The sequence below is a fragment of the Fundulus heteroclitus genome, chromosome 23 (assembly GCF_011125445.2).
Source record: "Fundulus heteroclitus isolate FHET01 chromosome 23, MU-UCD_Fhet_4.1, whole genome shotgun sequence".
In the NCBI taxonomy this organism is placed as follows: Eukaryota; Metazoa; Chordata; class Actinopteri; order Cyprinodontiformes; family Fundulidae; genus Fundulus; species Fundulus heteroclitus.
Window position 1 is genome coordinate 19,358,317 of NC_046383.1, and position 27,827 is coordinate 19,386,143.

A 27,827-nucleotide genomic window follows, 5' to 3' on the forward strand; every position below is an offset into this window, starting at 1 on the left:
TGTATGATGACATCATATTTCTCTAAATTCAAAATGAAACACAATGTGGGTCTCAAAAGACACAATTAGAAAATGAACGGCTTTGGTTTAATTTTCTTTTCTTGAGTGCAGCTCTTCAGCAGCTGTGGGTCGTTGGCTTGTTAAGCTCTGATTGGTCAGAGCCGGTCTCTGGTAGGATTTATAAACCATCATTGGGGCACTTTTCTTTACTGCTGGGCTTCAACATGATGGCTGGTCAGGTCCTCCTGGGGTATGGACCATTTTGATAATGTAGTTTTGGATATTTGTTTGACTTGTTTATTCTATTTTATCTATCTTTTCAGGGTTTCCCTCTTTGCCTTGCTTATTCTGGATGCTCATGGTGCTCCTGTCAAAGGTATGGTGTTTTTCACTTTCAATTATGACATTTTTAATGACAACCTATATTTGCTAAAGCAGCTGTTCTTCTAAAACAGGTACAAAAGGCCAACACCAGAGCAGCAGTGACACCAGTGCAGGGGGAAATGTTGCCTCTCACAGGAGAGCAGCTCCTGGCTACACTGCACCTGTGTCCTACAATGCTCCTGCTGGTGTCTTCAGGCAAGACCCCAGTCTGACCCAGCCCCAGTTTGTTGGTGTGAGCTCCATGCCTGCAGCTGGATACACTGCCACTTCTGGTTCTGTTCCAGCAGGATATTATAGCACTGGGGCCTACATGCCAGGACATGTTGCCAGCTCTCAACAAGCTGGAGTTGCTCAGTCCTCTGTTCCAGGTAACTAGTCCCAAATGATGTTCAAATATCTTCACTTGGACATAAAACTTTCTTAACTTGAATCATGTTTGCACCCTCTCCAGAAGCCAAGTGGTCTAAGGCTCCTCAAGCCTTTGAGGAATCTCCAACAAATGTCCAGGGTTCTAGTGTCATTCTCCCTCCTCTGCCACCTCCTGGGCCTGTTCTCCAGTCTGGAGAGACTTCCAATGTTGTGAGGGAAGCTGAACTTGGGAACTACCAGGACCAAACTGAGGAGTTTGGTTACCCAGCTTACCCTACGGGTCCTGGCCAGCCTCTTCCACCTGTGGCTCTGCCTAGCCATGGTGTTGGTGGCTTTTGGGGTGACCAGCCTCCCTATCCTCTGCCATACCCCTATCCTCCTCCATACCCCTTTCCCTATCCTTACCCTGTTTTTGACTACAGCCTCCTGTATGGTCTGTACCCTCCTGGCACCTACACTACCTTCAGCAGAGACCATGAGAAGGGCAAAGACTACTACCAGACCACCCACTACCTGAAAGACCATGGTTCTGATGGTCCACAGACACCCCAGAACCCTGGAACTGGGCAGCAGAAGGTCTACCCCAGTACATCCTAGAGACCTGAAGGGAGATGGAGGTAGGTTCAAGTTCAGTACATGCAGATGCCCTGTATCATAACCCTTGACTGAAACTTGTGTTTTCTCTTTAGATGAGATGCCTGAGCCTTGGTGGATGAATTTACTGTTTTCAAATAAACTTTTAAAAAATAACTGACTTTGCATATTTTGTACATTTGAGGAAATGTAGTCCATTCTCTCATCCCCAAAAGGAAACTTATACAAACCATAAGACCTGGTCACCTAACGACTGTTTAAGGGAAAGAATATTTGTATCATGAATAGGTATTTCCATGAGAGCCTATATTAACTTTAGTTTTGTCTTAGTCAATGCTTGGTATTTTGTAAGATTTGTAGTTAATGCCACTATTAAAATCTGAGTTTCAGCAGACAGCTTTGGAAAACAATGTCCAAAAGTTTCCTCCCTCTATACTGCTCTGCTGCTTCAGGAGTTATGGAAGGGTCAGTGAAAAAGCTACCTTTAGATTAAGGTCGGAGTCTTCAATATATAGTAGGTAGTTCCAAACGTGTCTTGAGTCTGGTGCCACATTAGGGTTCGTCAAAAGCTGTTTAGTTTGAAGATCGGCGCACACAACTCATCCATTGAAGCATCTGTGATCGACCACTTGGTCTATTGTAGACAGCCAGGGATGCGCATTTAGCTGGGTTGCTTGCATCTGATTGGACAGTCTTGTTTTCTAAGCCTGAACTGGGCTTTGTGAAACAGAAAAATACCAGGATGCATCGATCATGCTATGTCAAGCCTGGATTTCTAAACTTGGCTTTTGTGAAACAATCATCTGGACATGGTTTCACAAAAGCACAAGCATACAAATTATCATGGCAATTTATAAAAATAATTTAATCCCAGAGGGACATTATTTACTCTGTGCAGCTAGCCTGCTCTTGACCAGGTTTAGTTAATCTTGGTGCTTTATCTGTTCAGTCTGTGGTCAAACTGAGAAACCAATGTGTTTTGTCAGTTAATCCATTTACTTATCTGTGCTTTTATTAGCCCAGCATTGAAATACCAGTGATACACATTGGTATTAAGTCAAGTAGTTATTTTAAAATTGATAGCCTATGCCATTAACTTTTATTATCCATGTGTAGATTACTACTCTTCAATTGTGTTTGTGTTCTGAGTTTGACAAAAAGGCCTTTTTGTAGACTTTTGCATGTTGAGGGCATTCAAGAAATGGCTGAAAAAGCAAGAGAAAATGGTTTAATTATGTATCTTTATTTTTTTTTTTAACCACAAACAGTTCAGTACTAGAACTGCTATGAGACGAGGCGTATCTCTGCAAAGCCCATATCGAGGCTTGCTTCATTTAGGGGAGGAGCAAAAAATGAGGATGCCTCTAACATTCTTGGGATTAATTAGATTTGCCTACCAAGAAATGTATTTTCACTGTTTATAGGTGAGGTGCATTAGCTGGCCCACTAACATCCCTTTATCAACATCAGAGGAGTTCAGCATTATTGGAGGGTGCCTTTCTGTGCTGTTTCCATTTTATGACGACACTGCTGAGCTGTCTGTAGAGGAAAATGTTTCCGCCACCAAAGTGGTTCCCCTCCTGAACATGTTGGAGCAAAGTCAGCCTCCTTCAGGAGGAGATAACAAAGCCAGCACATCAGAAGTTGGAGACCACCTCACCAGGCATCTACGGGAAAAGCTTCAGACTGTGCAGACCATGAGCATCCTATCTCTAGCTACCCTCCTCGACTCTTGACTCAGTCATAGGTTTTGGTTGATTGTATGTTTTATGATAGTTTGAGTTTTTATAAAAAAAATTACTGTTTTGGATTTTCTTCTTTTGCTCACTGTATACAGTTTATCTTTAATTGAAATTTCTCAATAAAAATGCTAAAACAAACTGGTTTAAAAAAAAATCTAAAACCAATAACTGCTGAAAACTCTTATTTCTGAATAAACTCTCCCGTTTTGCACATCATTGTCCAAGTTGCACAAGTACTTTAAAATTCTCAATCCATGCCATTTCGTTAAAGTGACAAAAAAAAATACAGAGCCCGCCAAATATAACAATGTACTTAGAAAAAATATTTTTATATACAAATGTGATAATCACAAGATACATTAATGGTTTTACTTATTAATGATAATTACCAATGGCCCTAAAGAATACAAACAAAAGCAAGCGTCATATTGCTGGCTGAGCTCACATAACTCCTTAAAGCTCTACAGTGGTCTATGTAGTTTGGCGCACACAACTCATCCATTGTGATCAACCTCTTGGTCTTTTGTAGACAGCCGACGAGACACATTTTTTTCTCCATTTTATGTGAATTAACTAATTTTGTTAAGTTTCATCATATCTCATCAGTTAATTTATCTCCTTTGGTTACTGAGAGCATGATTCTTTTTTCTTCTTGTACTATCAACCAATCACAGCTCTTAAAAGACAGCGTCACCCCTAGCAACGGGGTCAACCACACCTCTAGACTAAGATAAAACAATTCTCTCGTCTCTTTGCTCAGAGTCGCTCTCAGCAGCTATCTGAATCAGTCTTAAGCCAAGACTCCAAGGTAGGAATCTTTAGGCTAAGATAGGAGCTCTCTGAGAGGACTCAGAATCTTTGTGAAGACGGGCACTGACCGCTTTCTTCTTCTTCTTTTATTTTTTATTGGCAGATGGCAACCAACCTAAGGTGCATTTACAGCCACCTACCAGACTGGAGTGTGGTCATTCATGCACTGACTGCTTTGGTTTCTCCTCATTTTGAGTGCAGCTCTTCAGCAGCTGTGTGTCATTGGCTTGTTAAGCTCTGATTGGTCAGAGTCGGTCTCTGGCAACATTTATAAACCCTCATTGGGGCACTTTTCTTTACTGCTGGTCCTCAACATGATGGCTGGTCAGGTCCTCCTGGGGTATGGAACTTTTCTGTGGAGCAGTTTTGGATTTTATATGTTGTTTATTTTATATTTGCTGTCTGTTTTCAGGGTTTCCCTCTTTGCCTTGCTTGTTCTGAATGCTCATGGTGTTCCTGTCAAAGGTATGGTGTTTTTTTTCCCTTTTCAAATATGACATGTTTATTGAAAACCTACGTTTGTTAAACCCAGGTGTTCTTCCACAACAGGTACAAAAGGCCAACACCAGAGCAGCAGTGACACCGATGCAGGGGGAAATGTTGCCTCTCACAGGAGAGCAGCTCCTGGCTACACTGCACCTGTGTCCTACAATGCTCCTGCTGGTGTCTTCAGGCAAGACCCCAGTCTGACCCAGCCCCAGTTTGTTGGTGTGAGCTCCATGCCTGCAGCTGGATACACTGCCACTTCTGGTTCTGTTCCAGCAGGATATTATAGCACTGGGGCCTACATGCCAGGACATGTTGCCAGCTCTCAACAAGCTGGAGTTGCTCAGTCCTCTGTTCCAGGTAACTAGTCCCAAATGATGTTCAAATATCTTCACTTGGACATAAAGCTTTCTTAACTTGAATCATGTTTGCACCCTCTCCAGAAGCCAAGTGGTCTAAGGCTCCTCAAGCCTTTGAGGAAGCTCCAACAAATGTCCAGGGTACTAGTGTCATTCTCCCTCCTCCACCACCTCCTGGACCTGTTCTCCAGTCTGGAGAGACTTCAAATGTTGTGAGGGAAGCTGAACTTGGGAACTACCAGGACCAAACGGAGGAGTTTGGTTACCCAGCTTACCCTACGGGTCCTGTCCAGCCTCTTCCACCTGTGGCTCTGCCTAGCCATGGTGTGGGTGGCTTGTGGGGCGACCAGCCTCCCTATCCTCTGCCATACCCCTATCCTCCTCCATACCCCTTTCCCTATCCTTACCCTGTTTTTGACTACAGCCTCCTGTATGGTCTGTACCCTCCTGGCACCTACACTACCTTCAGCAGAGACCATGAGAAGGGCAAAGACTACTACCAGACCACCCACTACCTGAAAGACCATGGTTCTGATGGTCCACAGGCACCCCAGAACCCTGGAACTGGGCAGCAGAAGGTCTACCCCAGTACATCCTAGAGACCTGAAGGGAGATGGAGGTAGGTTCAAGTTCAGTACATGCAGATGCCGTGTATCATAACTCTTGACTGAAACTTGTGTTTTCTCTTTAGATGAGATTCCAGAGCCTTGGATGGATTTACTGTTTTCAAATAAACTCTTTAAAAATAACTGACTCTGCATGTTTTGTACACTTGAGGAAATGTAGTCCAATCTCTCATCCCCAAAAGGAAACTTATACATACCATAAGACTTGGTCACCTAATGACTGTTTAAGGGAAAGAATATTTGTATTTCTATCATGAATGGGTATTCCATGAGAGATCCTATATTAACTTTAATTTTGTCTTGGTCAATGCTTGGTATTTTCAAAGATTTGTAGTAGTTAATGTCACTATTATGAGTTGGACATTGTTTTCCTCTATACTGCTCATCTGCTTCAGGAGTTATGGAAGGGTCAGTGAAAACTTCTAGATTAAGGTCAATCTTCAAAATATTGTTGGTAGTTCCAAACGTGTCTTGAGTCTGGTGCCACATGAGGGTTTATCAAAAGCTGCTGCTGACTTAGTTTGAAGATCAGCGCACACGACTCATCCACTGTAGCATCTGTGATTGACCTCTTGGTCTTTTGTAGACAGCCAGGGATGCGCATTTAGCTGGGTTGCTTACATCTGACTTGAGTTTTGTTTCCTAAGCCTGAATTGGGCTTCGTGAAAATGATAAATGCCAGGACGCATCGCTCCATGCTATGTCAAGCCTGGATCTCTAAATTTGGCTTTTGTGAAAATCATCTGGACTCAGTTTCACAAAAGCACTAGCATATAAATTATCATGGCAATTTATTCTGCAGCTAGCCTGCTCTAGACCAGGTTTAGCTAATCCTGGTGCTTTATCTGTTCAGTAGACATTTGCATGTTGGGGGCATTAAAGAAATGGCTGAAAAAGCAAAAGAAAATGGCTTTCATCTTTTTTTTTTTTTAACTGTTTCAAACTAGAGCTGCTATGAGATGAGGCGTGTGTCTAGTAGTGGAGAGGGTGTTTCTGCAAAGCTCATATCGAGGCTTGCTTCATTTAGGGGAAGAGCAAAAAATGATGCCTCCAACATTCTTAGGATAAATTAGATTTGCCTACCAAGAACTGTATTTTCTTTATTTATAGGTGAGGTGCATTAGCTGGCCCACTAACATCCCTTTATCAACATCAGAGGAGTTAAACATTATTGGAGGGTGCCTTTCTGTACTGTCACTGCTGAGCTGCCTGTAGAGGAAAATGTTTCTGCCTCCAAAGTGGTTCCCCTCCTGAACATGTTGGTGTAAAGTCAGCCTCCTTCAGGAGGAGATAACAAAGCCAGCACATCAGAAGTTGAAGACCACCTCACCAGGCATCTACGGGAAAAGCTTCAGACTGTGCAGACCATGAGCATCCTATCTCTAGCTACCTTCCACGGCTCTAGAATAAGTCATAGGTTTTGGTTGATTGCATGTTTGTTATGATAGTTTGAGTTTTTATTAAAAAAAATTACTGTTTTGGATTTTCTTCTGTTGCTCACTGTATATAGTTGTTCATCTTTAATTGAATTTTCTCAAAAATGCTAAAACAAACTGGTGTTAAAAAATAATCTAAAACCAAGAAATGCTGAAAACTCTTATTTCTGAATAAACTCTCCCATTTTGCACATCATTGTCCAAGTTGCACAAGTACTTTAAATTTCTCAATCCATGCCATTTCATTAAAGTGACAAAAAAAATACAGAGCCCGCCAAATATAACATTGTACTTAGAAAAAATATTTTAATATACAAATGTGATAATCACAAGATACATTAATGGTTTTACTTATTAATGATAATTACCAATTGCCCTAAAGAATACAAACAAAAGTAAGCGTCATATTGCTGGCTGAGCTCACATAACTCCTTAAAGCTCTACACTGGCCTATGTAGTTTGGCGCACACAACTCATCCATTGTGATCAACCTCTTGGTCTTTTGTAGACAGCCGACGAGACACATTTTTTTCTCCATTTTATGTGAATTATCTAATTTTGTTAAGTTTCATCATGTCACAATTTCTGTCTCATCAGTTAATTTATCTCCTTTGGTTACAGGGAGCATGATTCTTTTTTCTTCTTGTGCTATCAACCAATCACAGCTCTTAAAAGACAACGTCACCCCTAGCAACGGGGTCAACCACACCTCTAGACTAAGATAAAAAATTCTCTCGTCTCTTTGCTCAGAGTCGCTCTCAGCAGCTATCTGAATCAGTCTTAAGCCAAGACTCCTAGGTAGGAATCTTTAGGCTAAGATAGGAGCTCTCTGAGAGGACTCAGAACCTTTGTGAAGACGGGCACTGACTGCTTTCTTCTTCTTCTTTTGTTTTTTATTGGCAGATGGCAACCAACTTAAGGTGCATTTACCGCCACCTACCAGACTGGAGTGTGGTCATCAATGCACTGACTGCTTTGGTTTCTCCTTCTTCTTCTTCTTCTTCTTCTATTGTTTTATGGCGGTTGGCAAACAACTTTTGGTGCATTACCGCCACCGACTGAAATGGAGTGTGATTTGGTTTCTCCTCATCTTGAGTACAGCTTTTCAGCAGCTGTGTGTCATTGTCTTGTTAAGCTCTGATTGGTCAGAGTCTGTCTCTGGTAAGATTTATAAACCCTCATTGGGGCACTTTTCTTTACTGCTGGGCTTCAACATGATGGCTGGTCAGGTCCTCCTGGGGTATGGAACTTTTCTGTGGAGCAGTTTTGGATTTTATATATTGTTTATTTTATATTTGCTGTCTGTTTTCAGGGTTTCCCTCTTTGCCTTGCTTGTTCTGAATGCTCATGGTGTTCCTGTCAAAGGTATGGTGTTTTTCACTTTTCAGATATGACATGTTTATTGAAAACCTACGTTTGTTAAACCCAGGTGTTCTTCCACAACAGGTACAAAAGGCCAACACCAGAGCAGCAGTGACACCAATGCAGGGGGAAATGTTGCCTCTCACAGGAGAGCAGCTCCTGGCTACACTGCACCTGTGTCCTACAATGCTCCTGCTGGTGTCTTCAGGCAAGACCCCAGTCTGACCCAGCCCCAGTTTGTTGGTGTGAGCTCCATGCCTGCAGCTGGATACGCTGCCACTTCTGGTTCTGTTCCAGCAGGATATTATAGCACTGGGGCCTACATGCCAGGACATGTTTCCAGCTCTCAACAAGCTGGAGTTGCTCAGTCCTCTGTTCCAGGTAACTAGTCCCAAATGTATAGTTCAAATATCTTGAAGAAAACTTTCCTAACTTAAATCACGTTTGCACCCTCTCCAGAAGCAAAGTGGTCTAAGGCTCCTCAAGCCTTTGAGGAAGCTCCAACAAATGTCCAGGGTACTAGTGTCATTTTCCCTCCTCTGCCACCTCCTGGACCTGTTCTCCAGTCTGGAGAAACTTCCAATGTTGTGAGGGAAGCTGAACTTGGGAACTACCAGGACCAAACTGAGGAGTTTGGTTACCCAGCTTACCCTACGGGGCCTGTCCAGCCTCTTCCACCTGTGGCTCTGCCTAGCCATGGTGTGGGTGGCTTGTGGGGCGACCAGCCTCCCTATCCTCTGCCATACCCCTATCCTCCTCCATACCCCTTTCCCTATCCTTACCCTGTTTTTGACTACAGCCTCCTGTATGGTCTGTACCCTCCTGGCACCTACACTACCTTCAGCAGAGACCATGAGAAGGGCAAAGACTACTACCAGACCACCCACTACCTGAAAGACCATGGTTCTGATGGTCCACAGACACCCCAGAACCCTGGAACTGGGCAGCAGAAGGTCTACCCCAGTACATCCTAGAGACCTGTAGGGACATGGAGGTAGGTTAAAATCTCTAACTCCAGAAACTCTTGTAATGTTTGGATTAACAAACTTTACTGTTTCTCTTTCAGATGACATGCCCTCTTGGAAGACACAACTGTCTTTTAAATAAAGCTCTTCAAATATTTACTGGTTCTCTGTGGCATTAATGTGAAGGCAGAAGTTCCTGCTTTTGTTTAAACTCTTTTGCATATGTTTTACATGTGTGCTGTAAAATGGTTTGAGGATAATGTGATACAGGGTTCCAAAACTGAGCTCTGGGGTACCCTACAGAGAAGGCTCTTGGAGTCCACAGACACCCATGTTTTAAATGTAGGAAGATAAAACGCAGGTTGGAATAAAGTGTAGAAATGGACATGAACAGGTTTGCATTGGCATTGGGGGAGAGCCCACCCTGGACTCCCAGGTGTGTGTGTGTGTTTTTTTTTTTTTTTTTTTTTTTTTTTTTTTTTTTTTTTTTTTTTTTTATATAAAAACTGATTTTCTAATGTGTTTTGTCAATCAAATCACCAACTGAAGGCAACATGCTAGTCAGAGGGGTGGCGGGCCACTGAGTCAGACACTAGCATTCTACCGAGAAGGCTCGGTTGTGGTTGGTCATTAGCGTGGCATGGATAGTTGGCCTTATTTCCAAACAATACAAAATGAGCAAGAAGGGGGGGCAACGCTAGTTTAAAACAGCACTGAGTAAATATCCATGTTAGAAGGGTTGACTCAGCCAAATGGGAGGACCATGGGTCTCTTGCAAGTAGAAAGCAGTGCTATGTTCTCCCTAGCTACTGTAGTTGTGACTCTTAAGTCGGTGCTCAGCTAGACTTCTGTGCTTATGTTAATCAAAAGTGTCTATGCTTGAGTTGACTGGACAAAGCACAAGTCAGTGTTTCCTGCCCAACCAAAAGTCTAAATCACAACCTTTCTTGGACTCATGTGAACAGAGTACACAACTGCACTGATGCAGATAAATGCCTCACACATACAGCAGGCTTCCAACAAAATATTCAATTAGGTAACCAAATGACCACTAACCATGTAACTGGAATTGTTTTTATCAGTGTCCCAACCTGACTTGTAAATTTAACTTAACATTTCTTGGTGTATATTTTGTCTCTCACAGCCATGAAACCTTAAGGGAAGGCAGAATCATTTGTATAGCACATTTCAGTCCCAAGCAACGTGCTTTACATGTTTTATAGTGGAAAAAGCAAGTTGGAATAAAATGTAGAAACAGAATGGGGAAACTAAAAGCAAATAAACAGTTGGACTACAAACTTAAACTGTTTAGAACAATCAAAGGCAATCCTAAACGTGTTTTTAATCTTGATTTAAAAGAACTCAGGCTTTCAGCACTTTAAAGTTGTCTGGAAGTTTGTTCCAGATAAGTGGGAACTAAATGCTGCTTCTCCATGTTTGGTATGCAGAGTAGGCTGGAGCCAGAAGACTTTAGTGGTCTGGAGGGTTGATACACTGATTACAAGTCTGATGTATTTAGGTGCTAAGCCATTTAGGGATTTTTAGACTAACAAGTACTTTAAAGTCTATTCTCTGAGATACAGGGAGCAAGTGTAAGGACTTTACAACTTTAAGTTGATCAGTAGAACTCAACCCCACTTGGGACGTTTACAACATTGACCAATATAATTTCATAATGACAATTAACCAGAGACCGTTATTTTTGCTGTCAGATTCGACAGATTCCACTCATTTAAAAAAATATGAGTTCAAGGAGATGGTGTTTCATTAAAATTGGAAAGTTTTTAGGTTTTCTGCCACACAATGACAGCTATTTTGAAATATTTTATTAATTCTTTCTAAAAACCTGCTAAATGTTGTGAAAAGCTTCCCAAATTTTTCATAATCCACCTTTAAGTTTTTTCTTCCAGCTCAGTGTGTTCAAAAGAAGGTACGGAGCCCCGGAAGGGACATGGAGAAAATGAATATATAAATGTCTCCCAACTTACTTTTGCAAGATCTCGCAAAAAGCTCCCAATTGATGTTTATTGTGATGGAACTGTATTTGTGGAGTTTCTGCAATCCACAGTCTCCAGGAGACACATGGAGGGTGATTTACAGTGTTTCCTACAATCCAGAGATGTCCCAGAAGAGGACATATTACACATGCAAAGAGACAAGGTAGACAATATCGTGAAAAATCACTGTTGATAAATATTCACTCAGTAAACAACCGCCTTCCACACAAGACGCGGACCCAGTATTTTTACCTGCATGCGCCATGCTAAACCGAGCAAAGTACAATACACGCACGTGTCCAATAGAAACTGGGCCAAACTGGTCCACCCGACTGTCATCCGGAAAGCCCAGGAAGCAAAATTCGGGAGTATTCCCTGAACTGTATGAAAAAAATTACAGATCGTATCACTGTGGAAACAGAGCTCTTTAACAAGCTCCCTGGACCTGAGGGTCCCGTGCACCCACAACCTCTTGGTCCTTGCTGCTCCATTTCAACTCACTAGCAGAGCTTGCTTCTTAGCATGGTACAGATATTTGCTGCTGACAACAAAACAAATGACCGCCAACCGAGCCCCGAATAGCCAGCGTACGGAGCGCAGCAGCAGTGCGCAATGGTGAGCCAGCACTGGTGCTGCGCTGAACCCCGTGGGAAGCAGGAGTTTTTGGGAGATCTCGCAAAAGTAAGTCAGGATCTCGCAAAACTTTTACAGGATCTTGCAAAAGTAAGTCGGAATACATTTTATTTATTTATTTTTCTTCATGTCCCTTGGGCAGGCTCGGTAGGCTCCGTATAAAGGTGTGTTGTGCAAGCTTTGAAGTTAAATATTGTCTTTCCCATATATGCCCTTACAATTGCCTGACGTGTAAAATGAATTAGCTTATATAATCACAGTTGCCTTTGTAGGTCCCATCAGTCAGTTTATGAGAGAGAGAGATTCGGGTTGCATCCTCTAGGCCACAGGTGTCAAACTCAAGGCCCGCGGGCCGAATCCGGCCCGTCAAGGTAAATTATCCGGCCCTCAAGAGCCAAAAAAAAAGGCATATCATGTCATAAAGTAGAGGCATATATCCTTTTAAAGTCTATAAAGTGGCTAAAACTGTTCCTCCTGTAAGTGTAACTCACCCCAATATCAACTTTTTTTGCAGATAAACTGTATAAACTGGACCTAAGGTTGCTACTTTTATGTTACTGTGCATTTTTTATACTTCTATGTGAACTGGAATGAAATTCTGAAAAGTATCATCTATACACGTGCAACCGGCCCTTTTGATGACTTCATGACGCCAAAGGGGCCCCATATAGAAATGAGTTTGACACCCCTGCTCTAGGCTTTGGTGAGAGAACACCGACTGTTTTGGTAGATGGACCACAAAAGACCAGCCACAAGCTCCTCTCATACCCCATCACAGACTCCACAGAAAAGTTAAAAGAAATCTCTAGTTCAACAAAAAAGGGCAAACTTCGACTCAGATTGGCGAAGGAACAAAACCAGAGTAAATATCGGGACAGTTTTCAAGCAATGGAGGGAGCTCCATTCTGCCCTGGGAGTGAAAAGGGACCAGCTGGCCATCTTTTTGCTAAAAATATAAGATGCTGTGACAGAGGTATTTTACTTGTGACAAAATTTGTATCCGCTGCGTCGGGAACGCGCATTCAGCATAAATGACGAATCCAGTCAACTCTGCCTCATTGCCAACCAACTATTCTATAACTCTTGATAACAATCCATGGCGTTCATGCACTGGCTCGCTTGTATTTTTCTCTTTTATTGGCGACTTTGGGGAGCCGTGATTCCCTTTCCACCTCAGTTTCACAGACAGCTGCTGCTGCCTCGTTCTGGCTGCAAAGACGGTCTTCATTTCTCGCTCTTGACACGAACATTGACCAATAAAAATGTTGCTGCAAACGTCCCTGCAGACCAATAGAAATGTGTCTTTGCTCCTCGCTCCAGAGGAAAGCCCGTCCCCAGAAGTGAGGAGAATGTGATCTGTAAAACGCAATTTGAAAAGAATGCAATTCGTAAAACTCAATTTGAAAAAGAGAATTTTGAACAAATAAAATTAGACAATATAAGATCTGCAAAAGAAATTGAAAAACGAACATTTAAAAAAATTAAATATTAAAAAAAATTTAAAAAAAAATTTTTCTTCAAATTTCTATTTACAAAATGTGTTCTTTGCTTGCGACAATATTGGAACAAAATTCACTCCATATAAATGCACGCATCCAGAGAGCCAGTGGATTAAGTGGCTATCTTTTTCTTCTGTATAACGAATCTCACAATCCTCCCATTCTGAAGAGGGAGGCCACAAGGTTCTGTCCAGCACAGACCTAGATGTTTGAATGAGTCCCACTGAAGCGGGGGTATGGGGCAATCTCTTTGTGCTCGGATGTCAGATTTTTCACGCCTCTGGTTGGAAAACAAGAACATCCCCTAAAGCTGGAGTTTGCCAAGGGTCCCTGACTTGGGAATCTCATGTGGCTCCTAATGTAAAAACTGTTAAGTTTGCTAACTTTTAAGTAGCCTCTATGAAGGTTTGCATCTGATTAGACCAGTGGGGCACACAGTACTGTACAATATATGTATTTAAACTTTATACTTTAGTGACTGAAGACTCAAGATAGAGAGAAATCTATTTTTGGCCTTTATTAAAAGTAGTTAGCACTAAAACACAGAGCAAATCCCACTGCTCTCCAATTTGAAACTAGAATGCATTAAATTCATGATTGATGGCAGTCCCAGCTCTGACCTCAGAGACAAATCAAAGGCACCATTACTTGGGGTAACAGCTGCAGGGGTTTACTGGGCTCCATCTGACTACCCTTATTAATAGCTCCTAGCTCCTGTTCCTTGACCTTTCATGGGGTCAATAGTAAAGACTCTATCGTGGGTAGGAAAGGAGCTTCGGACTGCTGTGCCGATTTCGGACAGCCTTTAACACTGACGTCATAACGTGATGGAAACACTCATGGATGATGTAATTCAAATATGAGTCTACAGCCTTCCGAAAAGGAACTACAAAGTGTACGCCCTCTTCTTTCTGCCCATTTCCATTAATTTCCATGAGGTGTGCTTATACATCATGTCGTGCAAAGGATTGTGGGATACCTTATAGTTCCTTAGCGTCAGTAAGGGACACCAAGAGGTTCCTATGCTAAATTAGCCGCAGGAAGAAGCATATAGGCCCCTTTTCCTTCTTCCTTCTTTACTGACAGCAACGTTCGGACAGCACTTATCATGGTGAAAACTGATGCACTTCCGCTTTGGTGAAAGAGTCCTTACCCAATTAGGGTATTCGGATGGACCCCCAGTGTCTGCAAGGACAGTCTCTCAGAAGCGTTGCACTGAAAAAGTATCAGGAGTTTGCAGACACAGCAAGCACTCAATATTGACTGAAAAAAGGCCTATTGAAGGGATATTCCTAAAACTATCTCTGTAGTCAGGCTATCAATCTAGTGGTATTGTTTTGTTGAAAATATTGACATCTCAGTAAGTTATCCAGGTAGAAAAAAAGAGGTTCTCCCTTTCATAGAGACTAGTCAAAGGGCAGCTGAAGACCAAAGACCAAGACAGTGTTGATATCTCTCTCTCATATTACCAGTTGAGTGATACAACTCATTTCACTAAATGCACCAAGAATCAATATTTAAAAGCTATTAAAAGATGAAAACTCACATTATACTAACCTATTATACTAACAATATCAGATTTTATCTTAAATGCATAATCCATGCACTCTGAATTTCAAATAAATTGAATAAAACACCATATTCATTTAAAGGTGTGATACAAGCACTGGTAAGAAAAGCTAAAACTAATCTTGAAATTATTCAAACTCTACCTTTCTAAGTTATAAAAACAAGATGGATTCTGGTAAAATTTTCTCAGTGACTCTGGCCTCAAGTTGGAGGCTTCTTGTTCTGTACTGATCTGAACTAAGGGGCAGATACAACTTTCAAGATTCATGATCTAACATGAACAGAGATAGTCCAGCCTACAGCTGCATGAGGAACACAAACTGCTCAACACACATTTTAGCTGATTTGTTGAATTTAATGGTGTTGTATGATGACATCATATTGCTCTAAATTCAAAATGAAACACAATGTGGGTCTCAAAAGACACAATTAGAAAATGAACGGCTTTGGTTTAATTTTCTATTCTTCAGTGCAGGTCTTCAACAGCTGTGGATCGTTGGTTTGTTAAGCTCTGATTGGTCAGAGCCGGTCTGGTAGGATTTATAAACCATCATTGGGGCACTTTTCTTTACTGCTGGGCTTCAACATGATGGCTGGTCAGGTCCTCCTGGGGTATGGACCAGTTTGATAATGTAGTTTTGGATATTTATTTGACATATTTATTCTATTTTTATCTATCTTTTCAGGGTTTCCCTCTTTACATTGCTTCTTTTGGATGCTCATGGTGCTCCTGTCAAAGGTATAGCATTGTCCACCTTCAAGTATGACATTTTTAATGACGCCCTACACTTGTTAAACCAGGTGTTCTTCCACAATAGGTACAAAAGGCCAACACCAGAGCAGCAGTGACACCGATGCAGGGGGAAATGTTGCCTCTCACAGGAGAGCAGCTCCTGGCTACACTGCACCTGTGTCCTACAATGCTCCTGCAGGATATTATAGCACTGGGGCCTACATGCCAGGACATGTTGCCAGCTCTCAACAAGCTGGAGTTGCTCAGTCCTCTGTTCCAGGTAACTAGTCCCAAATGTATAGTTCAAATATCTTGAAGAAAACTTTCCTAACTTAAATCATGTTTGCACCCTCTCCAGAAGCCAAGTGGTCTAAGGCTCCTCAAGCCTTTGAGGAATCTCCAACAAATGTTCAGGGTGCTAGTGTCATTCTCCCTCCTCTGCCACCTCCTGGACCTGTTCTCCAGTCTGGAGAGACTTCCAATGTTGTGAGGGAAGCTGAACTTGGAAACTACCAGGACCAGACTGAGGAGTTTGGTTACCCAGCTTACCCTACGGGTCCTGGCCAGCCTCTTCCACCTGTGGCTCTGCCTAGCCATGGTGTGGGTGGCTTGTGGGGCGACCAGCCTCCCTATCCTCTGCCATACCCCTATCCTCCTCCATACCCCTTTCCCTATCCTTACCCTGTTTTTGACTACAGCCTCCTGTATGGTCTGTACCCTCCTGGCACCTACACTACCTTCAGCAGAGACCATGAGAAGGGCAAAGACTACTACCAGACCACCCACTACCTGAAAGACCATGGTTCTGATGGTCCACAGACACCCCAGAACCCTGGAACTGGGCAGCAGAAGGTCTACCCCAGTACATCCTAGAGACCTGAAGGGAGATGGAGGTAGGTTCAAATTCAGTACATGCAGATGCCCTGTTTCACAACTCTTGACTGAAACTTGTTTTTTTCTCTCTTTAGATGAGATGCCCGAGTCTATGAAGAATTTACTGTTTGCAAATAAAACTGTTAAAGACTCTATTTGAGGAATTCAATATCTGAATGTAGCTGGTTGTACTTGCTTTGGTGCCTAGGTTAAGATATCCTTGACTGAGGGGTTTGGGAGTTGGATTATTGACTGATCTATCAAAGGCTACCCACAGCTTTAAGAGGTTTGTCTGACTTGACTCTCATAATACATCACTTCTGCCGGGGCTTTTTTTTTTTTTTTTTTTTTTTTTTTTTTTTTTTTTTTTTTTTTTTTTTTTTTTTTTTTTTTCTGGACCCTTAAAATGGCAATTGTCACACTATTTTTGCAAAGAACAATTTGGGCAAAGCTTCCCTTTGTGTGAAAAAGCTGTTTAACAATTGAATACCTTAATGACCAGCCTCTATGCTCAGAGGCTGCCCTTGTCAAGATCTTAAACATGCAGACTGCAGTGGAACCACATAACTTGGCTTACTGGAACTCAGTGCAGCTTTCAATATTGTCACTCACTTGATTCTGTCAGACCACCTGCAAAACTGGAACAGCCTTTCTGGTACAGCACTTGACTAGTTGAAATCCTATTTAATGGACTTGTGTCTAAATAACTTTACATCGGCAAACAAATCACATGTGGGGTTCCCAAAGGGTCCATCTTGGGTCCCCTCCTATTCAGTATCTACATGCTCCCTCTAGCTCAGCTAATTAGTTACCATAACATGCAGATGAGACACAGCTCTACATCACCAAAAAACTACATTTTCAGGTTGCTAAAGGAGCAATCAAAAGTGCACTGCTTTGGCTAGTAACCACTGATCTGGCCTAAAATCTGATGTGATGGACTCTAACCTCCATAAAGCATCTAAAGATACAAAGCAGGCCTATCACCTGAACACTTCCAGAATTAAAGGACTCTACGCAGGATCTTAAAATTAATACATGCATTTATTTGATTTTTATTACTGCAACGATGTTTTCATGTCTACCAAAAAGTCGATCCGACAACTGCAGTTAACACTACTGCCCATGTCCTCACTTAGACATTGGAGCATATCACCTAAGTTCAAAAGTCTCAACACTGGCTTCTGGTATCTCAATAGACCTTAAAAATACTTTAGTCTCTGCATTTGGGACCTGGCCCCACCAGATGTCACTGGAGCTATGTTTTCCTAGCCAGTGAGACATAGTTCAGAGTAATACTGTAAAAAGACATTCCTTACCAGTAGTTATAAACATTTGTCTATATCTCCAAGTCTGCCAGAAAACAAACTCAGTAGGATAAATCCTCTAAGGTGCCTTGATATTGGGACCAGCCCACCGTTTAACATCTGAAATCGCAGTGCGCATGCCCAACGCGCTCAAAGTAGACAGTCAGGAGCACAAATTATATGGCCTCAAGCTTGGATTGTCCAAAACACTGGAAATGCACACGTTATGTTTACGTTCTGCTGAAGGTGTGACAGAATCTAGTGATTGTCCTCGTTAGCTCTTTTTTGTTTAATATTAAAGATTTGTTTTATCATTTAGAATTGATCAAAGTCAGGTTGTATTAATCTCAAAAAATCGTTGCTGCAAATAGGCGTTTAGTTTTTGTGCTCTACTTATGCCAGAAACACCACTGGTTAGTCTACCGCTCACAGAATGGCTTGGCACCTAAATACATCAGACTTGTAATCAGTGTATCGACCATCCAGACCACTCAGGTCTTTTGGCTCAAATCTACTCTGCATACCCTGAAACCAAACATGGAGAAGCAGCATTTAGATTTTATGCTCCACTTATCTGTTACACTTACTGCTCATTTTAAATCAGTTTGCCAGACCTATCTACCATCTGAGGAACATTGCTAAACTCAAACCCTCACTCTCCCAACCGGATGCTGAAAGACTGGTCCACGGCTTCATCACATCTTGCCTCGACTACTGTAACTCCCTACAAGCAGGTCCTCCCCTCCAAATCCACCCAGAAGCTCCATTATGTCCAGAACAGTGTTGTCTGCATCCTCGCCAAAACCCGGAAATCCATCCCCATCACCCCAGTCCTCCATTCCCTCTTAATATCTTCCTACTTTTTTTTTAACCAGCCAAACACAGTGAAAGATTTCCAGTCTGCTGTTCTTCACTAAACACATGAACCACACAATCTTTACTACTGAAATATCTGTGGAGAAAAATGTGTTAAAATGTAGGGTTTAAAATATACACCCTCATCCAGGAGATTTCTTGAACTCATCTTTTTTGAGTATTAATATTTCAGTCAAGAACTGTACATAAAATGGTATGCATGGATTACCTTGAGTAAAATTTTGCCCTTGTTTAGTTCATATATTGCATGTTTTGTAACAAAAATAAAACATTGCAGTCAATGGTATTCTTGTTAAAACTGCATCTCCAAACAACCCAGGGCTGTGTTTAGAATCAGCACAGAAAATATGAAAAAGAGGGAGGCTTGCCTTTGCGACAGCAAACAGGCTTAAATCGTTGCAATGACCCGTATAACTGGGAATTTGCACTTACTATGTCTTACTGGCACCAGTAAATGTTATATTTTCCTAGTTTACTGAGCAACACGTAATTTCTGTCACCATGTAGAATTGGACCATCTGCTGGAAATGAGATCCAATGTGGTGATCTGAAGAACATTTTAAGGTGTTTAGCTACTTTAGGATTAAATGCTTTGATTTTGACTACGCTAAAGGATCAGATGATTTCACAGCAGGATGCAAATCTAGCTCACAAAGCTGGGTTACACAGCTCCTCTTCCATCTGTCCCTGTGCAGACACATGCACCAGGCTCCCCCTCTGAGCTGGTCCGTCCCTGGCCGTGTGAAGTGGGCGCAAATAATTCATCCATCCATCCATTTTCTGACCCGCTTAATCCCTCATGGGGTCACGGGGGTTGCTGGGCCTATCTCCAGTGTTCACCAGGCGAGAGGCGGGGTACACCCTGGACAGGTCGCCAGTCTGTCGCAGGGCAACACAGAGACAAACAGGACAAACAACCATTCATGCACACCTAAGGACAATTTGGAGAGACCAATTAACCTAACAGTCATATTTTTGGACTGTGGGAGGAAGAGCCGGAGTACCCAGAGAGAACCCACGCATGCACAGGGAGAACATGCAAACTGCCTCAGATAACCATTTTCTATTAACTCACTGTTAGGTTATGGTGGAGTGCGTAGTGATTATATTGAATACAATAGAAGCAAATCTGATACATTTTTAAATTTGAAAAATCCAATGTCAATTTGGGGCTTAAGGCACCTTTTTAACAGACATGTACTTCTGAATGAGCTGTTCAGGAAACATCCGGGGTTAACGATGCACCCCATGTTCATTAATGACCTGGATTGCATAAAATAAGGGGATGCAAAACATGTGGGGTTAAAAGGCAGCAACAGAGTAAAACTGTTTCACCATTCACTCAAAAATGTAAACCAGGGCAAATTTCCAATTTTTTTAACGTTTCATTTCCAGTTAACACATAAAAAAGGTATTCATTGGGTTAAATTTTCTTTTTTTTTTTTTTTTAGTAAACATTACATATTTGTTTACAACCCAAGAACCACCTTTGTATGTGTTAACTGGTGCTTGTTTGCATTTTCTGAATTATGCTCCTTACAGACCATAACAAAATGACAACAGTCACGGCCGCATATTGTTATGTACACTATTTATTTTACTTTTTTTTCATTATTTCTTTTTATTATTACTTTTTAATATTTTAGCAATGCACCCTTTAGAAGTTGGTGCCCCAAGCAGCAGCCTGTGTAGCCTACACCAAAAGACAGCTCTGTGATTTATTCATTTATTCCTTTTCATGCACTTAAGTACAAATGGCCATGAATTTATTTTTGAGGAGACTAGTCATAAAACTATTCATGGCTATTTCCATGCTTTTTCTTCATGCTGACCTTGTTTGGGTGCTGTGCGCAATCCCAATGCATGAAATAAATTCTTGCAATTTGAGGGTTAAAGTAACAAATTACCAAATCCCAGACAATTCAAATATTGCATAAATCAATTAAAAGGCTTTTCATATGGAAACATTGACATTATACTTTAAAAGGTCAAAATAAAACTGAAAAGCTGAGGCTTCATCTTTTTTTCATGAAAAATCACTCGTCACCGGCTGTATGTTGTTAGCTCATTAAACTCTGATTGGGCAGAGCTGGTCTCTGGTAACATTTATTAGTCGTCGTGCTGTCATGGTTTTCACTGCTGATCTGCAACATGCTGTCTCGTCACGTCCTCCAAGGGTATGAAACATGTTTACCTGTCTGTGGTGTCTGTTTTTTTTGTTTTTGCTGTAAAATGTTTATTGATGATTTGCATTGTATCCATATTTTCAGGGTTTCCCTCTTGGCCTTGCTTATTCTGGATGCTCATGGTGTTCCTGTCAAAGGTATGTTATTGTCCACTTTTCATGTGAGATGTCTAGAGCCCACCTTTTTTTTACTAAACTTGTCCCTCTACAATAGGGACAAAAGGCCAACACCAGAGCAGCAGTGACAGCAATGCAGGGGGAAATGTTGCCTCTCACAGGAGAGCAGCTCCTGGCTACACTGCACCTGTGTCCTACAATGCTCCTGCTGGTGTCTTCAGGCAAGACCCCAGTCTGTGCACAAAGATCCAGTGTTTGTTGGTTCTGTTCCTGCAGGATATGGTACTGGTTCCTATGTGCCACAATATGATGCTGGCTATCAAGTGGGAGCTGCTCAGTCCTCTGTTCCAGGTAACTAGTCTCAAACATGGTTCACACATGTCATGGTGACTCTTTCACAATTGTGATGAAACAATTACTAATTTAAATCCTATGTCTACCTCCTCCAGAAGCCAAGTGGTCTAAGGCTCCTCAAGCCTTTGAGGAAGCTCCAGCAAATGTCCAGGGTTCTAGTGTCATTCTCCCTCCTCCGCCACCTCCAGGACCTGTTCTCCAGTCTGGAGAGACTTCAAATGTTGTGAAGGAAGCTGAACTTGGAAACTACCAGCAGCAGACGGAGGAGTTTGGTTACCCATCTTACTCTACGGGGCCTGGCCAGCCTCTTCCACCTGTGGCTCTGCCTAGCCATGGTGTGGGTGGCTTGTGGGGCGACCAGCCTCCCTATCCTCTGCCATACCCCTATCCTCCTCCATACCCCTTTCCCTATCCTTACCCTGTTTTTGACTACAGCCTCCTGTATGGTCTGTACCCTCCTGGCACCTACACTACCTTCAGCAGAGACCATGAGAAGGGCAAAGACTACTACCAGACCACCCACTACCTGAAAGACCATGGTTCTGATGGTCCACAGACACCCCAGAACCCTGGAACTGGGCAGCAGAAGGTCTACCCAGGTGCTCCCTAGATGTCCAAAAGCTGACTAGGTGGGTTTAGCTCTGGAACTGGAATTGATAAATCTTGATATTAGACTTTAAATGGGGTTTTCTCTTTCAGATGGCGTTGTCGATGTCTTTTAATAAATTGCTCATCAACAACTTAATGTGTTATCCTTTTTGAGTGACTCATTTGCTTCAGCTTCAAACTACCTGAAGCTTTATTGGTTTGCTGGGGTTGGAGATTAAAATGTCCCTTGAACTGCTCAAACATTGCACTTTCGTGCAATACTCAAAATCCACTGACGAAGGCTTTCACCTGGCCGCACCATTCAAGTGCTACCAAGGTTGCAAAGGCTGCAGGGTGGCGGGGTAGATGGCTGCACCAGCAGTGACACGGTTTTGGTGTGCTGTGATTGAGACTGAATCATTTAGAAAACAAGTTTTCCAATGACTGCCCCTGAGCAGGTTCTTCAGTGTTTTCCATGTTATGCCACCAAAACCTTAAATAAAATGTCATGGCTCCTTTAAGGGGGAATAATCTATAGATGCTGTTAAAACTCTCAACTTTCTGTTCTTGGTGCCATAAAATTATACATGGGAGACGTGCAAACGGAGTCAAATTGAGGAAGTCTTTGACTCAGTGGTGCAAAGAAGGAATCTTTTGAAAATCAGTGCCATGCTGGATTGTAATTTGGTGCATCATGAAAATCTGCTCATTTTATTTCACAACTGTCTCCAGGGTTTTTTTTTTTTTTTTTTTTTTTTTTTTTTTTTTTGTCAATTGTGATCTAAATATGTTCTCAAATTCCTGGTTATGTATTTGCAGTATACCAATACTGACATGTTTATCTGTGGGAAGCATTAGGACCCCCTGAGCACCAGTGTATATGTCTAAAGGGCACTTTAAATGGATTTAAACGGATTTCTTGCTGCCACTCACATGGATATGTGTACATTTGTGGTTTCCACAGCAGAGGCAGCTGTCAGGTCTGAGTAGTGCCAGCTCTATTTTAGGAACACGTGTTGTTCAAAAGGTCAGATAAAGCATAGGAACCCTCACAAAGCGGGGGGTGAGGGCGGATAACCACAAACACAGGGACGCATCTTCAATACAGGACAGTGTTGTCTGAGAGGCAGAAACTTGGATGTCCATTCTGAGCAGTTTATCTTATTGGATATAAGATTTTTAGAGGAAGGTAAAGGTCGCTGTGGCGCTTTGACAGACTTGATAGAATCAACAAATTGCCTTCATTTGGCCATCATGAATGGAGAATCACCAAACCAGGAGAAAGAAACGACCTGCCAGTCAGACACCACCACCACCACCACCAAGGTCTGTGTTTAACTTTTTTGTGTATCATGATTTCTAGTATGAAAGTTTACGTAGAACAAACTCAACGATTAGCATCATAGACGGCTGGGTTTGCACAACCGGTGCATTTGTGGCCGCAGCAGGTGTTGTGTATCCGTGATTCTGGCTGCATATGTCATGTTACACCTGTTCTTACTCCAAATGAAGAATGACTCCAGTTATATAGTGATGCACACTGAGCGTGCTCCCTCCGAGGAGCTTCCTATTCTCGCTGATGACTCAGTGCTGGGAGAACTGACCCAGCATGGCTGTGTCATGGCAGTAGGTCATTTATAAACAAGATTATCAAGATTCAAATAAAGCAGCAGTTAAACACAACTTGTGATGAATTTTCTCAGGTTTTAATTTATCTTTAGATATGTACTTTTTATTTAAAGCAATATAGTTTCATAATACTAGTTGGTGTATTTTGTGAAGTGGTTTAAAACCATTTTAGTGTTTCAAAGAAAACAACCAGAGTGCTGCATATGATTAGATACTAGAAAACATTAATCAAAAAACTTAATCCGATTTTGTGTTTGAATACAGTAATAATAAATGGGCCTTTTAAGTGGACAAAGCGTTGTACCCCATTAATGATCAGTTCTTTGCAAAAGGCTTGGCTCGTCCTTTTATTTATTCTCTGAAAAAGGCACAAATATGAGCAGTAAACAACTGTTGTTTCCATGTATATCAACTAAAAACAATTTTACACGGGATCTTTGAGCACTTTTGTTTCAGCCTCTCATAATATATTTAAAAACTGCCTCTATTTTACTGTATCCATGAAAAATAAACCAATTTGACAAAAAAAAATAAAAATAAGAAAAAGATTCAAACATCTGACCCCAACTTTCACCCTCAGAGGAAATTAAATCAGTTAGGATGTCCATGAAGAACCTATATCAACGTGGAAAATGTTGGAATATCGTCGTCTCTGCCAACATTGAAGCACGTTGAAGATCACTATAAGCTGAGGGGGTTCCAGCTTGGAACGAAGTGCCTTCTTCTTTCTTTGGGCTGCCAAAATAGAACCTGTGGAGATCAGCCGAAATATTCAGCTACCCACATGGAGAAGCCTGTTGCTTCTCAAAAATAGGTTTATGGTCAGAGGGGACGAGGGTGGGGCTATGCTGCCATAATTACAAGAAAAATGTTTTGGGGGAGAGGCTTTTACACCTAAAAACGCTGGATGAGCTGTTCAGCCCTGCAGCGATGCCGTCGTACAGAGGTTCTGTTCCAGTGCCAGTGTTGCATTTGCATTTCACGAAGTGAATAGAGTGATGAATAGCAAAGACCCCTACTAGATTCTTCAAATTGATCTGAAATCCACAGTTACAATCATCGACACATTTGGGTGTTTCAACGGCAACAATGATCCCAAACACACAAGAACAGTAAATTAGCAAACCAACCGCCATATTTAAGATTAATTTATATGCCTATAAATGGAGTAGTGCCTGCAAATGCCCATTTAGACAGGCTCTAGCAATACAACCAATAAAAATACTCAAATATTCAGTCAGGACTATGCCAGAAGCCTGTTGGCAGGTAGATAAAGGGTGTAGGTTCTCAGCAACATAATGTGGTTCATATTTTAATTATATATCTGACTACATATGCATAATTTTGACCTTTAATGGAATCACAACATTCGGCATAAATTTTAAGCTCTGCGTCAACTTCTTTTTTTTAATGATCAAAGTTGTTTGCTGTATTATCGAGACAAATAACCCCGTTTGAATAAAGAAACAATTGAAAGCCCAAAATAATGACATTAGCATGGACATAAAAACTGCATCTTCCTTCTCGTCTTGTCCAGCCAGATGAGCCAGGCCTGTATGTGTGTAAAGACTCAGAGAACACAGCAGAAGGTCAGAGGGCAACTGATGTTGCAGAGAGCGAGGAGGCAGAAAAAGGCCAAGATAAAGCCAGCGCCGAAGATACAAATGAGACGCAGAACGTCTCGGAGCCTGCCGAAGAGGCGGGACAAGATAAAGAGACGGCGTCAGCGGTCGATGACGTGAAGGGAGCCGATGTGACAACAGAGGAACGCGATGGGACAGGAGACGTGGAGGAGGAAGACAAGAGAGAGGAGCGGGGGAATGAGATGCAGAATCGAGAAAATGGGAACGTCAAGGAGGAGATCAAGGAGGGGGAGGGAAGAAAGGTAGAGAACCAAGGAGAAGATGTTAAAAACAACAAAGCAAAAGAAACTGAGCGGGACAAAGAGGTGACCGACAATAAAAAGGTGAAGGAGACAGAGAAACAAGCGAAGCCCAAGAGAAAGGGGGGCCCTCCCTCCTCCTCTATCTCTCGACCGAGGCCCTCTGCACGCTCCATTAGGGCGTCCAATAGAACTGATATTATTGCCAAGTTCCAGCAAGGTGCACCAGAGTGAGTAAAAACCAACAGATATATAAACGTTTATATTAAAATAGCTCTCCACAAAGGCTTTTTTTTTTATTTTATTTGCTTATAGGACACCGATAGCTCGCAATTTCAAAATTCAGAAGTCCTCTACGGCCGCGGCGACAGGAGCTTCAATCAAGCAGAAGATTCTTCAGTGGTGCCGCAACAAGACGCGCAAATATGAGGCAATTGCATCCTGTTGAACGCAACCAAAAGCTTCCTGGTTGTATTTTGTTGTTGTCACTGCAATGTAGAAAAGTTGGGCATGACCTGCACTGTTCTTTACATCCCTGTAGGGTGTAAATATTGAAAACTTCTCATCGTCCTGGAGTGATGGGCTGGCGTTCTGCGCGCTAATCCATCGCTTCTTTCCCGAAGCCTTTGACTACAGCTCACTGAAACCAGACAAGAGGGAGGAGAACTTCACTTTGGCTTTCCAAACAGCAGAGTAAAGACTGTTAAACATGTTCACCATTAAATACCACATTTAAAATTCAAAGTATTTCCAAAATACAAGTCACTGGTATATCACCTCATCAGATGCTCTCTGTCGCCTCCATCCTGCAGGTCCCTGGCTGACTGCTGCCCCCTGCTGGAAGTGTCTGACATGCTCATGATGGGCAAGCACCCAGACCCGATGTGTGTGTTCACCTACGTGCAGTCCCTGTGCCACAGCCTCTCCAAAATAGAGAAGGAGAGGAAGGAGAAGGAAGAGAAGGCCGGAGGCGCGAAAGAGGAAGGCAATGACATAGCAGGACAGGAGGCATGTGTTGACTGTGAGAAGACGGAGAACCAAGAGGAGAACCAAGAGGAGAACCAAGAGGAGAACCAAGAAGAGAACCAAGAAGAGGGCAAAGAGACGAAAGGAAACGAGGAAGTGGAAGATTGTCCAACGACGAGCCAGGATGAAGAAGCCAAGGGAGTTTCGGCTGAGGCAGAGACTTAGAACAAATCCGACGGAAAGCTTAAAAGACTGAGAAGAATGAAAATGGTTGTTGACGGTGACGTAGTTCATTCAGTGCTGCAAAAGGCGGTCCCAATTTTGATGCATGTTTCAAATGTAATGAATTTTGAGTTTGTTTGTTTTTTCACTCATTTATCACTTTTGTTTTGAGCACTCTCCAAAGAAATAATGTTGCCATAATGTGTGTAAATAAAAATAAAAACTAAGATGATTAAAAAAGGACACACAGAAGAAAAATCATTATGTGCAACGGATGCAATGGTGCATTTTTCCTTCTTAGCAACAAACACAGGTATAACTGCAGCGTAAATGCCGTTTCTGACATGACGGTATGGCTTTCTGCCCAGGGCGGCAGGGGAAATGGGGGCGGCACCAGTACAACTACAAGTCATCCTCAACTTCATGGGTCTTTTGTGCCATAAAGTTGACGATGAGAGCTAAAATTGATCCAGTCATTTTTTTTTTCTTCAGTTTGCTGTTTTTGCTTTTACAGTCCAGTCCAATCAAACAAATCACATCACTCATATTAAGGAAACATGTCCTTTTCTTCTCCTGAACTGCCACTTCTTCAAAGCATAACATTTCTTTTTATATATATCGTTGATGGAGAATTTTCACCATTGCGCTGCGATGATCTACTAAAAAGGTAAATCCAAGAATCTCCCTTTTTGCCAGTTAGTTTTAAAATGGTGTACTTGCCAGCAGTTTTGATATTGAATTTAACTCTATTGATCTCTCAATGGAGAAATTCACTTCTGTATTTTAACCCATCCCCTTGGGGAGCAGTGGGCTGCCACTGTGCAGCGCCTGGGGAGCAATTGGGGGTTAAGGGTCTTGCTCAGGGACCCAGAGTGGCAGTGTGTGAGAGTTGAACTCAGAACCTCTGGGACCAAAGCTCTGTGCTCTAACCACTAGGCCACCATTCCCGAAATCTGATATTTTTGCCTGCCTATCAGACATTTTCCTCCCCCTCCTTCCTTGTCTCACAGCAAGTCCTGTCTCCCAGCTATCTTCATGCATATTTTTGTTTGCATTTTTTTTACCCACAATGCCTTGCATTGCAGTTCCCTTCCTGCATTTAGTTCACATAAATTGGAACTAGAGATCTGTTTCTTTGTGAATCAGTTTGATTTGCACATTCACACCTCCCCCAAATGGACTGGACTTTTTGTTACATGGCTACTAAGCACTCTAGACTGCACCTTTAGTTGGGAATTTGTTAATTTATTTATTCAAACAAAAT

The 27,827-nt window shown here is 42.1% G+C and overlaps 2 protein-coding genes and 1 long non-coding RNA gene across 13 annotated transcripts; all 3 read left to right on the forward strand.

Annotated features, from left to right (window-relative positions):
- Positions 1-214: 214 nt before the first annotated feature.
- Positions 215-22,016, forward strand: LOC105932670 (leucine-rich repeat extensin-like protein 5). 9 transcript variants are annotated; one of them, XM_036127138.1, is made up of 6 exons: positions 8,011-8,046; positions 8,119-8,174; positions 8,253-8,491; positions 15,787-15,844; positions 21,372-21,905; positions 21,976-22,016. In XM_036127138.1, exons 1-5 carry the CDS (start codon positions 8,021-8,023, stop codon positions 21,884-21,886), a joined length of 894 nt encoding a protein of 297 aa, XP_035983031.1. In that variant the 5' UTR covers positions 8,011-8,020; the 3' UTR covers positions 21,887-21,905; positions 21,976-22,016. The 9 variants fall into 9 exon arrangements, with proteins under 9 accessions (XP_035983030.1, XP_035983035.1, XP_035983033.1 ...); XM_036127137.1 differs by lacking the exons at positions 8,011-8,046; positions 8,119-8,174; positions 8,253-8,491; ... (1 more) ...; positions 21,372-21,905; positions 21,976-22,016 and adding exons at positions 215-250; positions 4,312-4,367; positions 4,449-4,745; positions 4,829-5,363; positions 5,436-5,493; XM_036127142.1 differs by lacking the exons at positions 8,011-8,046; positions 8,119-8,174; positions 8,253-8,491; ... (1 more) ...; positions 21,372-21,905; positions 21,976-22,016 and adding exons at positions 215-250; positions 4,312-4,364; positions 4,449-4,745; positions 4,829-5,363; positions 5,436-5,493.
- On the forward strand, positions 20,076-20,944 carry LOC118557319. Its single transcript, XR_004927796.1, has 2 exons — positions 20,076-20,797; positions 20,891-20,944. It is a non-coding gene; the product is annotated as an uncharacterized LOC118557319 (long non-coding RNA).
- An 870-nt stretch (positions 22,017-22,886) lies between the features above and the next one.
- Positions 22,887-26,806, forward strand: smtnl1 (smoothelin-like 1). 3 transcript variants are annotated; one of them, XM_021321217.2, is made up of 5 exons: positions 22,887-23,190; positions 25,031-25,605; positions 25,691-25,805; positions 25,917-26,068; positions 26,188-26,806. In XM_021321217.2, exons 1-5 carry the CDS (start codon positions 23,119-23,121, stop codon positions 26,564-26,566), a joined length of 1,293 nt encoding a protein of 430 aa, XP_021176892.2. In that variant the 5' UTR covers positions 22,887-23,118; the 3' UTR covers positions 26,567-26,806. The 3 variants fall into 3 exon arrangements, with proteins under 3 accessions (XP_021176892.2, XP_035983337.1, XP_035983338.1); XM_036127444.1 differs by having other exon boundaries at positions 22,887-23,185; positions 25,029-25,605; XM_036127445.1 differs by having other exon boundaries at positions 22,887-23,182; positions 25,029-25,605.
- Positions 26,807-27,827: the final 1,021 nt, after the last annotated feature.